Raw genomic sequence first — 17,296 nt, 5'->3', positions numbered from 1 at the left:
AACAGAGTTGCACACTTAAACCCAAAGTCATAAACCTCATTTTGGATGTATTGCAATTAGGGCTGGGCCATATTATACTGTTCACGGTAATACCGGTATAATGTTAGGCAACGATAGGAAAATGAAATATCGCGATAGAATATGAGTAAAACGCGCATGCGCAGTGCCTTTGTTTTCATACACACATGGCTGATTGTTGAGTGAAACAGATGAACCAGAATTGGTTTGTACAAATGGTGCAACTTCAGTGATGTGGAACTGGTTTGGTGTTTGTCCGTCAGATACACGACAAAGCACATTTTTTTGTAGAACATGCAAGCGGCCGTCGTTATTGTCGTATTTGTCGGACTAAGATGCTCTTAAATCTGGGAGTAATCTGGGTCCTAAACTCAGTTCAAACGAACACTGCAGCATCACTGAGAGTTAAAAAATAAAAACTGTCTAAATTCTTTAATCTTTAATAAAACGATCTGCATTGCTGCTTTACCAGGTGTAACTATGAAGTTTAACTTCCAGGCATCCATGAAAACAAAATTTATTACATTTAAGGAGTTAGAAGTTAGCAGGAAGCTAGCGGAAGTTAGCTCGCTAGTTTCGCTAGTTACCTAAACATGATATAGCATGTTCTGACTAGAGCTGGGCGATATGAGATTTTTTCATATCACGATATGTTTTTTTCATTTCAGGCGATAACGATATCTATCACGATATAAGCCAAATAACTATATTTGTAAGATTTAAATGTGCTGTTGCTCACAAGTAAAATGTGAAATAATCAGCAGCTTGTTTTTATTTAAATATTTATTTCCCATAATAAGTTCAACAGGGTAGATGTACTTAAGGAACATGAGACTTTTTCAGATAAATAAAGGCAAATATTGCAAACTACACAAAAGGCAGCCGCTAAAGCGTTTAAGTTTCAAAACAGAACAAACGAAACAGACTAAATTGTCAATTCCACTTAGAAACAAAATATTAATTCTAAAAATAAATCTTAGTTTGTTTTACAGAAGAACAGACAAAACTGACTAACTTTTGTCAATATCAAATAAACTGAGAACTAAAAGGAAATTCTCAATCTCTCCTTGTTGTATAGCTTAGCTTTTCAAACAGTTTTAACAGTTACTTTAGTCTGACAAAAGCCGAATGACGAATTAGCGCTTCCAGTCAGAGACTGAGGCTACGTCCACACGTACACGGGTATTTTTGAAAACGGAGATTTTCCGTTTTCGTTTTAAAAAATAATCCCGTCCACACATAAAGGCAGAAATGAAGGAAAACGCTGCTATGAACATGCCAAAGCAGCAGGTGGCGCTAGATTCCTAACCGTGCAGAAATGTTGGCCAATCAGAAGTCTAGAAGCCTCGGTGGGAAAAAGTAAACAAAGCTGGGGCATAGAAGCAGAACCGAGTCGTATGTGTGGAGGGACAGTAACTGTGTGTATATGTAAGCATTTAAACACTGCAGAGAGTAGAATTAACAGTAACAGTATTGTAGAAATTCATTTCACCGAAACAATAACGTGGCGCACAGTGTGACGCATGCACCAGTTTATTGTATTTCCAGACTTGCTTTCGGCACAATTTACAGTGCACGCTACTCTATTTTTTGTCAGACTTGAAATAGCCGAAATACCTTCACACTACGGAACTTCTATGGCTCTTCCGTTCGACAATCTCTCCGGCGTTGGAACCATCATCTGTTTTCTCTTCGGTCACGCTCGGTTGATTTTTCTAGTCGGCACACTCATTTCCTCCATTACGCGCTGGCTCCATTACCCGCTGGCTGCTTCCCAAACAAACCCACGTGCGGCTTGGCACTTGTGCTGTATGTAACAAGTCACGCGACGTGACGCTGCGGCTGTGATTGGTTCGGCTCTGCGCTACTTAATTTAGATTGGCTGACCTTTTTTTTTTTTTTTTTTTTAAAGAGGACAAGAGCGGCGAGGTCTATCGCGATAGCTTAATTTCTCTATCGAGTAAAAGTTATATCGCGATACATATCGTTATCGTTCTATCGTCCAGCTCTAGTTCTGACTGAGAGATTTCTGAAAAAAAATCAAACTTACAGCTCTGCTATCACTTCCAACATAAATGACAGTGACGTTTGTAGGGTTACTGAAGTTGGGCTAGCTGGTATATAATTATGTGCTACGTAATCGCTAGCGACACAGCTATGTTAGCATAACATAAACAGTGCAGCTGGAGGATGAACACTAACACTTTTACACTTATAAAAGTTAACGTGAAGGTTCCTCATGGTTAGAGACAAATGCAATCGCATGGCAGGATGCTGTAAACGGACCAAACTTCAGTCAGGAGAACAACTGAGATAATCCATCCACAATACCAGGTTAGTCATTAATATACTGCAACAACATGGGAATAGAGCAGCTGCCAGAGAATTCAACATTAATGAATCAATGGTACAGAAGTGGAGGAAGCAAGAAGAATGAGTTTAATAAAGTTTGATTTATCTGACTGCTTTGTTTTGCTTAATGTGCCTTATAATCCTGTGCACCTTATGGTCCGAAAAATACGTACTGCACACTGCAGTTTAATGTTGCAAAGCACCTCTTTTTAACTTCAGTGGATATTATACATGGTTATGCTCAGGATATGTCAGCCCATTTCCACTGGAAATGCCTTTTGGTTAAACTTTCAGCAAGGAATTTGCATTTGCACTGTTACATTTTTATAAAGCTTTAATGTACATAAAAACCAGCTTCTTGTTTAAGTGAAAATAAATGGAAGGTTGTCTTTTTGCGCTAGTAATGTTGTGGAGTTGTATTTTGTCGCGCATCAATTATATCGTCAGTTATATCGTTATCGCAAATTTTCAAATATATATCGTGATAAATATTTTTGGCCATATCGCCCTGCTCTAATTGCAATAACACCAAGATGTGCAATACCTTTAAGAACTGAAGAGTTGGTCGTTGTGGTCATTACTGGCCTCTTTACCTCCGAAACACAGATACTAGAAAATTTTAAAAAAAGACATACTGTGAGCTTGTGACCTAGCAGACCGCATGAATTTTACTCTGTCACACTTTTAAGAACAAGAAAACTGGCTGATTTATATTATTTACAATACCGAGTCACTTGACTAACTTATTGGACTCAAAAAAAAAAAAAACCCGACATTTTTTGAAATTAAAGTTTAGCTTCATCAGTCCAAAGAAATTCTTACTGTGACACAAGGAAACAAGGAAATTGTCCATCCTGGTCCATACTACATCAGAAATGTATCAATGACAGACATCATTCAAGTGTGTCAAGTGTTGAAATCAAAGCCACAAATCAGGAATACGTTAATGTAACTGATTATTTAACTATATAAATAGCATCAATAGTACTGCGGCAGTCTGAGCAGCATAAGTAAGGGATGGTTCAGGGTTACCTGATCCAGTCATAGCTATAAGCTTAATTAAAAAGGATGGGTTTTTTTAGCCCAACCTTAAAAGTACAATGGTGTACTGCAACAGGAGGTTTCTCATTTTAGAGACACTGCCCAGATAAAAGGAACCCGTCCAACACATTTGTTTTATGAGCACACCATATCAAAAATGACTCCTAGGTTCCTCACAATGTCTCTGGAGGCCAACATATCTGGTTAGACACCATGTTTATCAGATTTTTACGGTCAAAAATAACAATCTCAGTTTTGTCTGAAGTTGGGGTATCAGATCCTGACAACTTTGTTCTGAACTGAGAATAACAAGCGAGCTGCGTAGTAATGTTGTGTCAAATCAATTATTCAATTACCCCAAGCACTTCTTGATAAATTACTCAAGGCACAGACGCTTGCTGGGGGTACATGCTTAAACTTGTAGCGAATACCACAGCACTGCAAATTATGAATATACTCTCTATGCGAGGTACATACAAAATATATGACGACTTCTAAGCTTTGTACTAACTCGTACTTTAAATCAAATTATTAAAACGCTCAATTTTACTGTTAGCTAACTAAACCACCTATTAGTGAAATTGACTCAAGGCAGGTTATCAAAAATATGGATATAACATTAGTTACTGTGTAACGTAAAATATATAGGGCAGAGTCGTTAAATTTAACACTTATCAAAGAGCATGAATGAATGCCAATAATGTTAACAAAACCGTTAGGCTGCATTTTGATGCTAAACTCGCGAAGCTAACCATGGTGGCCGTCTATGGTTCATACTTCCGCTGGCACACGCATTTCACTTATTGTGACATTTAGGAGTCCGAAGACGTGAAAGAAGATATAAACACGCACTTCCAGAGGTTGCCGTTGACTTACTTTGTGTGGCAGTCACTTTTAAATCGCACAGTTTCGACCAACAACTCACTCCTGCTTGTATTGTTCGCGCGTGCAGTTTGTGGAAATGATGTATTCTGGGACAAACAGCTATGATTGGTTAATGTGTGACATACGACACTTCCGGTCTAGAAAGGAATGTGGTAGGGCCCCTACAAAGGGTTTACTAAACCGCGTGTGTCCTTTAATCACAGTTTTTATTCGGTTAAGCTCTGCAAACGCTGAAAATATACTGCTAATCCAAAGAAGACGAGTGTTATGCGGTACCGTTATGATATAAAGTATGAGTTTGTGCCACTTGCTGTTTTGCTCCATGAAGAAAACTCACGATTTAGCCTGCCTAATTAAAAAAAATAAATTAATTAATTCAACAATCAGTTAATTTTACTTGATATGCGCAAAGAAAAGGTAGCCATCAGATTTTGTAAGTTACTGCTTTTTTGTTTATTGTGTTGGTTGTTTATGTACACTCGTAAGTATAATGCAAAAATAAATAAGTTTGATGAAATAAAAGAAACAAAAAAATCTTTTTAACAATTAATATATTTAATCACAAAATTGAAAACTAACAAGGAAGATAAATAAAGACAATAAATAATAGAAAGATTGTTTTAAAAAGCAGCTTGCAGGTGAATTACATATAAATTCATGACACATGATCTACACTATGTTGGCTTATCTGCATTGACATGCTTATGAATTTTAGTGACATCCTCCTCTTAATCCATAGGGTTTAATATGATTGCAGCTATAATACCGTCAACTCTTCTGGGAAGGCTTTCCCTAAGGTTTAGGAGTGTATTTATTGGGATTTCTGAACATTCAGAAATCTGCAGACTCCAGAAGTGCATCTGTGAGGTCAGACAATGATGTTGGACAAGAAGTGCTGGTTTGCAGCCTCTGCACTAATTCATCTCAAATGTGCTTTGCTGGGTTGTGGTCAGGACAGGCCAGTCAAGTTCTTCCACACCAAACTCGCTAATCCTTCGCTTTGTGCACTGGTGTGCAGCCAGGTTGAACCAGTTTGTTCCCACAAAGGTATGAGAATGAAATTGTCCAAAAAGTCTTGGTATGCTGAACCGTTTAGAGTTCCTTTAACTAAGGGGCCGATCCCAACTCCCAAAAAACAACTTTACACCATACACCCCCCCTCAACCAGATTTTACACTTGACACAATGCAAACAAGTACTGTTCTCATGGCAACTGCCAAACCTAGACTCCACCATCCGATTGGCAGATGGAGAAGCGTGATTTGTCACTCCAGAAAACACATCTCCACTGCTCTAGAGTCCAGTGGCATGTTTTACACTGACACTTTGCATTGCACTTGGTTATGTAAGGCTTGGATGCAGCTGCTCAGCTATGAAAACCCATTCCATGAAGCCCTCTACACAATGTTTTTGAGCTAATCGTAAGGCCACATGAAGTTTAGAGGCCTGTAGGGACTGACTCTGCAGAAAGTTGGCGACGTTTGTGCACTATGTGCCTTAGACTCAGCTCTGTGGCCTACCATTTTGAGTTGCTGTCATTCCCAATCCCTTACACTTTGTTATAATACCACTAACAGCTGACTGTGGAATATTTAGTAGCTGGACTTGCTGCACTGGTGGGATCCTATCACAGTACCATGCTGAGTTTCAGTGAGCTCTTGAGAGTGACCCATTCTTTCACAAATGTTTGTAGAAGCAGTCTGCATGCCAAGGTGCTTGAATTTATACACCTGTGGCCACGGAAGTGTTTGGATCACCTGAAATCAATCATCACAAGGGGCGAGTTAATACTTTTGGCAATGTAGTCGAAGTTAAAACAGACATTTATTTGAGATATTAGTTGTGACGCTTTCAAGGAATATAAATTTATTAAATTCACACATAAGTAAGATAAGACACGTTTAAGTAATCCACATGCAGGCAAAACTTAGCACTTACTGCAACAACATAAACATACTGCCTCAACGAAACAAGTTATTTAACACATTTTGATGTAGTTTAAATCATGCCCATGCACATTTGATGTCCAAGCATTTCAATATTTACTGAACCCATCAAAAATAAATTAAGGCCTGCAATTTAACAATGTATATAAGTTAGTAAGTTTCAGTTTTATTTGTCACTTCAATCACAGAACAAAACCCTCCTTGTGTTTTATTCACCATGAAAGCTAAGACAGAAATTTCACAGGGTTGATACTATGAATATAAAAGACTGAATTGTACTGAAATACGTGAAATACAACGGCAGGGGGTCTCTCATAAAACAGTTTGTTACATAAGCGTCTAATATGTCTCAAAATGGCACACCGTGCAGTTCCACGATAAATGAAATGAACATTTATATTTAGGGCCTGTGCTACCACCACAACTGGTAGCACAGTCTCTGAAACAATCTCTGTTACAAACAGTCTCTGAACAGTTCACAGTCTCTGAAAGTGTATGGAAGGATGAGTAGAATCCTTATGAGAGGCATTCCGTCCCACCGTGTAACACATCACTTCAAAGTTTACTTTAGGCATTTTGTTGGTTTGAGGTCCGGTGAGTCTGAAGGCCACAGTATGGTCACACATGTTTTATACTTAATAAACAACTAATATGATTCAGCAAAGGTTTTGACATGTCACAGAAAACAGGTGCAAAAAATAAAACGAATAATGACTATTCTTGGTGTCTGATGGCTCATTGAGACACCTGAACTGAACAACCCCAACCACACTGGTCCTTCTAAAACATTGCAATACCTGTCAAATGACCACTCATGCCTTATAAATATATCGGCATTTACTATGGTCCTCCACTCTTTCATTCTGTTTTCCCTTTATCTCTGGTCACCACTGTAGGTGTTGATAATACTGCAATATGGATTTGTTCTATGATTCCAGCATAAATTTAAAGTGTTAAAATGTTTAACTGGCAGTAATTCTATAAGTCACAGTTAAGCCAACACCCGCTGGATTTATGTCATAATAACAGGATACAGTAAGATAGTATATGGCATGAAGCATGAAATTCTGAAAAAGCAACAGTTAAGATTAAATGCACCTCCTTTTTCAGTGTCTTTATAGTTGCAGTTTGCTCATAGTAAGACACGGTATGAAACACTTCACTTTAAACCACTGACAAAACGTTGCACTTTAAAGGTATTTTTTGTTATGCAAATGTTGACTACAATTTTCACCACTGCAGGCAGCATTTTACCAGTGGGTGTGTTGAGATTTTTTTCTTAGGTGTTGTGCATTTCTTTTGACGTGATATTTCTTTTAACCCTTACTTTAAATTCCTCAAAAAGTTTTGCTTTTTCCGCACCACCATTGTTTATAGCAGCGATTCCCAAAGTCAAGAGTGCTTCAGCCCAATTAAAAACTAGAAGATCCCATGGGGCACACCCATTTTAAAATTTCACTTCAATTAAAATACAATAAAAAGAGATGTATTTCCTTGAAAATGTTATTCAAAAAACATAAACAGGCTTTTGGCTAGAAATTGCTAAAGTTACCAAGTCATACGTAAAATACTATGGTCAATATGGGACCCACCTGCTACTGGGATATAAACTTCAATACAAGAGAAGCAAATATAGGTTGGATTAATAAGTAATATAACAAACTAACCGCATCTTATCATTTTTATTCACTTTTTAAATAAATAAATCCATTTTACGGAATTTCTGTACCTGTAGTACACTCGCAGCCTATTGTGGCTCCAGCCCACACTTTGGGAATCTGTTTCATAGTAATGCGTCAATGACTAATGCCTGTTTTCTACAAGTACCTGTTTGACTGGACTCGACCTTGTTTTTAGGGTTTGTCATTAGGTGCAAATGGAAAGGTGAAACCCAGCAACAAAAACCAACACCGTGGTTTCCAAGTCTGAGAAAAACCCATAGACTTATAGACTTATACCACTCTTTCGATGTCCTCCATCGTTGTTGTCTTTGTCAGATAACAATGACGTTGTTATAACGACCCCATGCACATTGAGGTGGAAATGAGAAACTGAGTATAGCAAAGTTGAGTTGAGCCAAAGTTGTGGAAACAAGGCTTCAATGACTTGCTGGGCTGACTGATTGCACCATGTTATGTTACATACTGGTATCATACAAAAGTACAGTTTCGTCCTAGTTTAAGTTCAGTTAATATTTATTTAACACAAAACATAGATTTTTTTTTTACATAAACTTGTGGTGAACTTTTTTTTTAAACATATAAATTTACAATAAATAGCTTTAAGCTGCTTTTTAAATGGATCTATTGACATTAAAGTAAGAACAAACAGCAACAGTTTGTCTTACAACTGTACAGTTTACGTAAGAAGGATCCTTTAGGCTGAAGCATCAGTGTCACACAGAGTTGCTCCTGCAGGTTAGAGGCACAGAGGTATGGGACACTTCAATGTGCACAGTGGACATGGGATATTGCTCACACTCTTCCTCTAGTGGGAAACAGCGGCAGTGTAGGAGCACCTCGCTCACCTCTTGCCTAAAGTTGGAGTTCAGGAATCCGTAGATGACGGGGTTAATGCAGGTGGAGGACATGGCCAGCAGGTGGCAGAGGGAGAACAGCAGGTTGTGGTGACAGACGGGCAGAGCCTCCTGGTTCCAGTCTGACACCACGTTGAAGATGGTGAGCGGAAGCCAGCAAAGGGCAAAGACTGTTATGAGAGCAACCAGCATGATGTTGATCCGGCGGCTGTGGGTCATGCGCTGGCACTCGGGGGTCCGGGCGCGGTCCAACATTTCTTTGCGGTGACGGAGCCGCACAATAACTCTAACATAACAGAGCAGGACCAAAAACAGTGGCCCACAGTACTGGAACAGCAGAAGCCATGTGGTGTAAGCGACCCTGTGACCCTGGGATGGCCAGTGCTCCACACAGGCTTCCATATGTGAAGAGGTGGGGACGTAAGAAAAGAGGGAACGGTATGAATTTTGAAGCGCAGACAGGTTTTTGTATGTATGAGTAGGAGATGTGTTGAGATAAGCATGAGGAAAATCTTGGTCATGTACCGATGACACGGGCAGGATTACATTGGTATAGGGCTCATTTGTGAGCAGCTGAAAGGCTAAGAAAGGCAAAGATGTGAAGCAGGCCAGTATCCAAATGAGAACAATTGCCATGTAGGCCTGAGGAACACTTGGTTTCCATCCAGAGGGGTTAATGATAAGCTGGTGCCTTTCTAAGGCGATAAACACTAGAGACAGCACTGACACACTCACAGAGACACACTGGATGAACGGCACCAGGCGACATAACAGCGAGCCAAACACCCAGTGGTCCATGATTGTGTATATGACAGTGAAGGGGAGGCAGAAGACACATACCAGAATGTCAGAGAATGACAGGTTGCAGATGAAAATGCTGGTGACATTGACCTTTTCTCTGCGGCGGGCAATGATGCAAATGAGGCCAATGTTGCCCACCAACCCTAGCACCATTGTAACACTGTACCAGGCTACAAGGCATGCTGTCAGAACAGGAGACATGTGGCACTGCTCATCATGCTCCAGAATGGTGAAGTCTGAGAGGAGCTGGGTCTCATTCCCTGGCCAGTCCTGTACAGACCCATGGCTGGCTCGCTCTTTCTCCCAAGCTGAGGATTGTGGAGGGGTGGAGCTGTTGAAGATCAAAGGAAAAGGTGACGCTGACAAAGAAGACTGGGTTGTGTTGCCACTCAAGGACATCTCACCAAGACTGAAGTGTCACCAGCACCATGGATCAAACTGTCCATCCCAGCCCTCTGAAAACATGCATCTGAAACAAAGAGAGAAATCACAGATTCATGAAATGCATTTATTCTACTGCTCTTATACTATAGAAGTCAATTAATGTGTGTATGTAGGAGTGATACTGTTGCTATAAATGAAGGAGAACTAAGCTGATCCTGTTTCTAAAAAATAGAAACTACATGTGTGAGGAATTAGTGCCTGATAGAGTTGAAGGAAGTTCAATTATATGTACAATAAATGTTTGATGGGGTGGAACCATCAGCGTAGCTTTGTGCTGAACATTGGGGGGGAGGGGGGGCAAGACAGCAAGATCTCTGTCTAAATAAATAAATAAATCTGGGTAAATTCCCAGATGATTAAATATGCTACTATATTGCTGGTAATACCTGAAATGAGTAAAGAAAATCAGCCTATTTATGCAAGATAATTCATAATTTTATTGGTGGTGGTGGGGGGGTTATATTGGTTGCGTCTGATTATGGTAAATGGCCTGTATTTATATAGCGCTTTACTAGTCCCTAAGGACCCCAAAGCGCTTTACATATCCAGTCATCCACCCATTCACACACACATTCACACACTGGTGATGGCAAGCTACATTGTAGCCACAGCCACCCTGGGGCGCACTGACAGAGGCGAGGCTGCTGGACACTGGCGCCACCGGGCCCTCTGACCACCACCAGTAGGCAACGGGTGAAATGTCTTGCCCAAGGACACAACGACCAAGACTGTCCAAGCCGGGGCTCGAACCGGCAACCTTCAAATTACAAGGCGAACTCCCAACTCTTGAGCCACATTATTGGGGGGTCATAACCCCTCTAACCCCCCTGGAAATTACGCTCCTGGGTGGAACAGTGGTTAGCACTGTTGCTTCAAGGCAAGAAGGTTGCGGGTTCAGGCTGAGGCCTTTCTGTGTGGAGTTTTTTATGTTCTCCTGTGTCTGCACGGGTACTCCGGCTTCCTCCCACAGTCCAAAGACATGCAGTTAGTCAGGTTAGGTTAAATGGTGAATCTAAGTGATGAGAACATGTTTGTCTGTCTCTTTGTTAGCCCTGCGACAGACTGAGAACCTGTCCAGGGGTTGGTAAGCAAAAGAAAATGGATGAGTGCGTTACTATGAAATGTTTTACTAACATTCATGGGTCCCCAGAGCAGAAATCCTAAACACTATGATGACTCATTGGCTAGTTTGCTGACTTCAAATTCGTAGGGGCTCTTTGGTGTAGCAAGGATATCAGGACTGCGAGTAATGGATGGTCTGTGTGAGTCATTGCAGTCACTTTATGGTCAATCTGTGTCTACACAAGATTCATTCAGGCCCACTACTGAGTCGTATATTACCTGACATTTTGGAAGTCCTCAGATCCCACTAAACAAGTAGTATTACATTCACTGGCCTCATTTATTAGTTACGCTTTGCCAGTACAAGGTTGGTCCCCCGTTTGCCTTTGGAGTGCATTAATTCTTCATGGCAGAGATTCAACAAAGTGCTGGAAAAATTCCTCAGAGTTTTGGTCCAAATTAACATGATAGAGTCACACAGTTGGTGCAGATTTTTTGGCTGTGCGTTTATCTTCCATTCCACCACATCCCAAAGGTGCTCTATTTCTGAAATGATGCATATTTCTGCTGTAAGCAGCCATCTGAGTATAGATGCAATATGGTCATAAAAAACATGATCATCAACAATACTCGGGTAGGCTGTACTATTTAAATGATGTTCAGTTGGTATAAAGAGGCCCAGAGTGTACAAAAAAATATCCCCCAAGTCATTATTATGCAAAATTCTGACCCATCAAATTTTTTTCATCAGACCAAGCAACATTTTTCCAGTCTTTTCCTGTCCACTTCTGGTTAGCTTGTGTGAAATGTCAGCTAAGAAGATTCCTTGCATTCCTCTTCTTAGCTGACAGGAGTGGCATCTAGTGTGGTCTTCTGCTACTGCCTATACCAGGGGTAGGGAACTCCAGGCCTCGAGAGCCGGTGTCCTGCAGGTTTTAGATCTCACCCTTGATCAACACGTCTGAATCAAATGATTAGTTCATCACCAGGCCTCTGGAGACTTCAAGACATGTTGAAGAGGTAATTTAGCCATTTAGACCAGCTGTGTTGGATTAAGGACACATCTAAAACCTGCAGGACACTGGCTCTCGGGTTCCCTACCCCTGGCCTATACGCTTCAAGGCTTGACAGGTAATGTGTTTAGAGATGCTCTTCTGCATAGCTCTGTCATAAAGAGCGGTTATTAGAGTTACCGTTGCCCTTGGCAATCTGGCCATACTCCTTTGACTTTTGGCATCAATACGACATTTTAGCCCAGGCTTTTTTGGGCTGTTCTCTGAAAACTGTAGAGACAGTTGTGTAGGATAATCCAAGCAGTTTCTGACACAATCAAACCAACCCTTATATCAGCAACAATCATGCGACATTCAAAGTACTTTAAATCATCCCATTCTAATGCTAAGGTTGAACTTCATATCTATATTAACTAGCGTCCATGTGACAGCTGATTATATTTGTGTTAACAAGCAGTTGAACCACTGTACCTAACAAAGTGGCCAGTGAATGTTTGTACATTACAAAAGGCAAAATAGACTTGATAAAATACAACAGAAGCTGTGCTTGTGTAGACAGGTGAGTTGGTGAAGATAAGAGAGTATGTGTTCTGTCAGTCCTGTGAGACAGATGACTGAAAAACGTGCAGAAAAAATGCACGTGGTGGAGACAAACTGTCAGGACCAACGACTGCTCTTGCGATCCTCCACACTTTAAATCCAGATGTTGAACATTATAATTATTAAACATCTAGATTTATCTTTGTCTTAGATATCAGGTTGACTGCAGTCCTCATGTAAGAATGACACCTATATAAAAAGGAAGAAAATATGAAGTGCTTTCACAGTTTAAATAACAAAAGACTTTGAGTACAGGTGATAAAAGGTGATAATTACATTCTTTTGTAAGCGACTTGGCCTCACACTAATAATTGCTGCAATTCCTTGTCCAAAAATCAACAGTCAGGTCTCAAGACTGAACATAAAAAGCTAATGATATCAAAATGATTATGAATACACAGACTTAGATTCATTTATTTTAATGAAAGGGTATGACATTGTCATGATCCTAAAAATGGACTGTAGCCGTCTTCCCTGGAACCTCTGCTATGTGCCATGAAAACCATAAGAAAACGAGACTGTCACTTTCCATTAACAGCGCACACACTTTGCTATCAGTCACTTCACCCTGCATCATTACTAACCTACTGTGTCAGTGTGTTGAGTGAGCTGCAGGCAGGGTGGCACAGCATCGATCATCCTTTGTTCGGTGAGGAAAGGCAAGTGTAATGTCACCGGTAACTACATGCAACAAAGAACTGCAACAGTGAGTAGAAACCATGTACAGCAGTAGTAAGAAAAGGAAATATTGAAAACCAACAGCCATTTTTAAACCGCTAATGCTGCAATTGTGCGATGCTGTGGGGAACACATACATCAAGTAGTTGTGTTAGTGTGTTGGACACACTGCAGCGCTAAGTCTCTGCATGGTAAGGAACACTGTGACCTGTCTCCACTTGACCCGTCATATTATTCTTATCTTTGCCTCAAAAAGTGCCCTCCATCTCAGAGAAAATAGATGAAACAGAAATGAAGGCAAGGCTGTAATTTTCCTTGGAGAAGCTTCACCTTTTTATTTTTAAAAAGACATTGTACTGTGCAGTGAAAGGTGGATTCCACATATACCTTTTAAGCAGCAATCTTGCACTTAATCTACCTGCTAAAGAGTGCTGAGGGTAGTGTCATATAAAGGTAATATTTCTGAGAAATGAAAAATAGTTTATTATAGCTGAACACTGCACTTGATTATAAAGGTCTGACATGTGCTATTCCAAAGGGATGAACGATTTGGGGTTTTTTTTTTTTTTTGCGTGTAATGAATCTGTACTGCAGGTAAAATGCATTTGAAAATGAAAATAAAGATATATGCTCGACTGAAAAACAAAAAAAGCCCAGTCTTTCAATTACCCCTCTGCAATCACAGGTTGTGTTTCTGCTTCACTTCTTACCAGTACAGCCACTTACAAGATTCTAAAAATTTCCTAAATCCAAAAGAATAGTCCAATATGTGTGTGCAATCGATACAGCTGCTCAGAGACTATTTTCTTTCATATTGCCTTGTGCCGGTGATAATCAGGGTAACGGCAGCAGGCACTGTGCAGTGTGCTCAACCTGAGCTAAGCCTTGTTATCTGCTGGAGGTGTCAGGGATTGTGGGTGACACCTCTCAAATCTACTACAAATACTTTCACAATGTGGTTCTCTTTACATTTCAACAAAGAACACGAAATATGAATGCAATGTTGTTCCCCTGTTTGCGTTTTCTTTTGGATAAATACCACCAGACATGCGTGCTGTCAGATGCTTTTGTTAGACTGTATAATTGAAAAGATATTTGTAGAAGGAGAGACCTACATTACACCTGCTTACAGTCTCTGGACACTGCAAGCTGACAGTCTAGAAACAATACAGCATTCATTTCATAGCTGATTGAATCCTAATCAATACTGATTTCCCTCGACAAAGATGATGAATCCATTCAATACATCAATATTGCGTGTTTAAAAAAAAGAAAGATAAAGGACTCACGTGATGGTTTAGCTGAAAAATGAGTTTCAGTGAAGCCAGGATGAGAGAAAATGATGCTCTGAACAGGTGTGAATCCTCAGGGATTAGAGTTGGAGAAGAAGCTGTGCACTATAACAACCAAAGCGATTGTGTCAGAGGCAGCAGCGAGAGGAGCACAGCTATAATTGTGCTTAGAGCCCCTTCAGGTGCCAAAGACCCTCTGAGGACCGTGCTCTGCTGTCACACGGTGGTGAATTTATTCAATTGCATCCTGAAAATGAAACCAGCTGCAAGTGCTGACAAGAAGACACTGAAGACTCAGGAAGCAGAGTTGAACCGAATTTATTGATGAAGAGCAAGTTTGATAAAGTGGTCATCTTTGTTCATTGGTAATTTAATGTCATAATCTAGACCCGGTCTGGATTTTAGTCGCCTTTAGAGTGTATTCAGATAGGGCTGCACTCTTTTTCATTGTCAGACTTCATCACCACCTTAACAGAGCAGGCCTTCTCATTCACAACCAGCTCACACTCCTCAGGAACATCTACAGTGTTTGCATCGGGGATCCTATGATACAAAAAGAAAAAAAGAAACAATAATAATCAAAAACAATCTCAGGGGTTTTGTTCATTTAGTAACTCTAAAATTGGAAGTTATCATTGTTAAAGCCTAAAAAGAGAACTTATCACAGTCCTACGAGTAAGAAAGCTGAGAGAAAAGAGGTTTATTTGTTTAAAGAAAAAATGCCTTAATGATTAAAAAAAAACAATAATGTGGAAGTCTTACTTGGTACAGCAGCTCAAACCCTCGCTTGTACAAGAGCAGTCCATGCAGTCTCTCACCCATGCAGAGTCAAAATCATGCAGCTCTCCATCCTTATCCACACACCCTACATGTAAAGAAATGAAAACACAGCTCAACTCAAAGGAGTTGTTGACTTACTTACTCAGAGGCACTCCTTACTTGTGTTTAAGCATCTATTAGTGTATGCATAGGTGTGGTTAAGGGATTAGATGTGGAATAAATGTCTAATATCTGTAAATCATGACAGAGAAACCTTTCCCCCACACCCAGTGTCCTGCTGCACTGCTGCAGTATTGTATCTGTACAAGAAAGGTCTCATGTGACTCACCTTTTGGAGGGTTATTTGGATCTTTGACCTCTAACTCCTCGAAGAAGCATTGAGAGTGACAGAGCACAACGAGCCCCAGCAGACAGACAAACACATGTAGAGAGGACTGAAAGAGAAACACATTTCATACTAAAGTAATTTCTATCCTTTTAAGACCTTTAACATGACAGGAAATGGCCAACTACTGCTTCGACTAACAACTATTCTGTTCAGTTGACACAGTGTATACACAGTTGTACCTTATATCTTACATAACCCGAGGTGTGTGTAAATATAAAATATAATTCTGAAAAAGCAGAATGATTTGCAGGTGTCATAAACTCAGTGTTTAAACTAAGATATTTTACTAATTCATGAAAATTATGAGCTTATTTTGAATCTGAATTGACAGTACCACATCTAAAAAAAAAAAGTAGGTACAATTACTAAAAAGAAAGTCAAAGATTTGTAATTAGGTTCATTGGCAACAGGTTAGCAACAGGACTGAGCAGAGGTTTACCAATCTGCAAAAATCTGCCTCTACAAATTGTGGAAGAATTTCAGAATAATGTGACCCAACATAAACTGCAAAGACTTTGAATATTTCATCATCTACAGCACAAAACATCATCCAAAGATTCAGAGCATCTGCAGAAATCTCTGTGCGCAGGAGATACGGCTGAAAACGAATTCTGGACGTTTGATCTTTGGTCCATCAGGCAGGACGAGATTAAGAACAAGGATGAATCTGTCACGGAAATCCCTGCATGGGCTCAAAAAAAAAAAACACTTCCAGAAATCACTGTACAAAGTTAACTGTGTCATCCACAAATGCCACTTAAAGCTCTATCATACAAAGAAGAAGCCATATATGAACATGATGATGAAAAGCCACCATCTTCTCTGAGCCAAAGCTTATTTAAAAAGGACAAAGTGAACCAAACTTTTGGTCGATCAAGAAATATTTTTGTGGACTATAGTTAAAAAAAGAGTGGATGCAACACAGAGATAAACAGGGAAGCTTTGGTACCATTAAATTAATTTTAAAAAATGTTAAATTTTCTCTTTTTAAACACTGGTATGATTTACATATTCTATGGTGAATAAAACATGGGTTTATGAGATTTAAAAATCTGTTTTCTTTTACATTTTATAACATTTTTGGAACTGAGTTTGTGAAATATATACACTCTGACAACAATTACGTGATTGAAATCTCATAACTATTCATATTTACATTTATACTGAAAGTTATTTTAAAAAATAGCTGTGATTAGAGAATATATAAAAGAAAGTGTAAAATACGTACCATCCTCAGTTATGATGTATCCCAGCCAACAGAAAAACTGTGTGTGAAAATTCGGTAGTCACGGATTTTATTAAGGTGTGACTCCCATGTATATCATTATGATAATATTTAAACAGTGATGAACGTTTTTTATCAAATATTTGTTTTAAGGTGGAGAAGACCAGCAGGTTATGTTGAAACTGCATATCAAAAACAACATTTTCACCAGCGATAGAAATGGTTTGTTTCTTCT

At 39.6% G+C, this 17,296-nt stretch overlaps 3 protein-coding genes across 7 annotated transcripts in view; all 3 read right to left on the bottom strand.

The window, feature by feature from the left end:
• Positions 1 to 4,390, bottom strand: part of mcph1 (microcephalin 1) — a 37,787-nt gene extending 33,397 nt beyond the window's left edge. The window contains exons 1-2 of one of the 5 annotated variants that reach the window (XM_085477877.1): positions 4,288 to 4,347; positions 2,915 to 2,979 (exon numbers count right to left, since the gene is read on the bottom strand). In XM_085477877.1, coding sequence (XP_085334003.1) covers positions 2,915 to 2,948 — 34 coding nt within the window. In that variant the 5' untranslated portion in view covers positions 2,949 to 2,979; positions 4,288 to 4,347. Of the gene's footprint in view, positions 1 to 2,914; positions 2,980 to 4,163; positions 4,227 to 4,287 lie in introns of those variants that run through there. The other 4 variants (XM_085477876.1, XM_085477875.1, XM_085477878.1 and 1 more) reach the window with 4 other exon arrangements.
• A 1,711-nt stretch (positions 4,391 to 6,101) lies between these two features.
• npy4r (neuropeptide Y receptor Y4) lies at positions 6,102 to 14,767 on the bottom strand. The gene is made up of 2 exons (XM_085477873.1): positions 14,666 to 14,767; positions 6,102 to 10,048 (listed from the first exon to the last, which is right to left on the bottom strand). The coding sequence occupies exon 2, from the start codon at positions 9,976 to 9,978 to the stop codon at positions 8,638 to 8,640; it is 1,341 nt and encodes a 446-aa protein (XP_085333999.1). The 5' UTR covers positions 9,979 to 10,048; positions 14,666 to 14,767; the 3' UTR covers positions 6,102 to 8,637.
• A 203-nt stretch (positions 14,768 to 14,970) lies between these two features.
• Positions 14,971 to 17,146, bottom strand: LOC146695585 (beta-microseminoprotein-like). Its single transcript, XM_085477872.1, has 4 exons — positions 17,065 to 17,146; positions 15,777 to 15,882; positions 15,431 to 15,533; positions 14,971 to 15,211 (listed from the first exon to the last, which is right to left on the bottom strand). Exons 1-4 carry the CDS (start codon positions 17,065 to 17,067, stop codon positions 15,091 to 15,093), a joined length of 333 nt encoding a protein of 110 aa, XP_085333998.1. The 5' UTR covers positions 17,068 to 17,146; the 3' UTR covers positions 14,971 to 15,090.
• Between the last annotated feature and the right edge of the window lie 150 nt (positions 17,147 to 17,296).

Source organism: Copadichromis virginalis, linkage group LG13 (assembly GCF_057382275.1).
Source record: "Copadichromis virginalis isolate Kocher_CV1m ecotype Utaka linkage group LG13, C_Virginalis_male_GT1.1, whole genome shotgun sequence".
NCBI classification, from domain to species: domain Eukaryota; kingdom Metazoa; phylum Chordata; class Actinopteri; order Cichliformes; family Cichlidae; genus Copadichromis; species Copadichromis virginalis.
The sequence above is the reverse complement of the archived record's forward strand: the minus strand, read 5'-3'. Positions and strand labels throughout refer to the sequence as shown.

Excerpts from the sequence above, each read along its gene's own strand:
- LOC146695585 (XM_085477872.1), bottom strand. Across the intron at positions 15,534-15,776 it reads TCCAAATAACCCTCCAAAAG|GGTGTGTGGATAAGGATGGA; the intron begins GTGAGTCACATG and ends CTTTACATGTAG. Across the intron at positions 15,212-15,430 it reads GGTTTGAGCTGCTGTACCAA|GATCCCCGATGCAAACACTG; the intron begins GTAAGACTTCCA and ends TTTGTATCATAG.
- npy4r (XM_085477873.1), bottom strand. The coding sequence starts at position 9,978 with ATGTCCTTGAGTGGCAACACAACCCAGTCTTCTTTGTCAGCGTCACCT.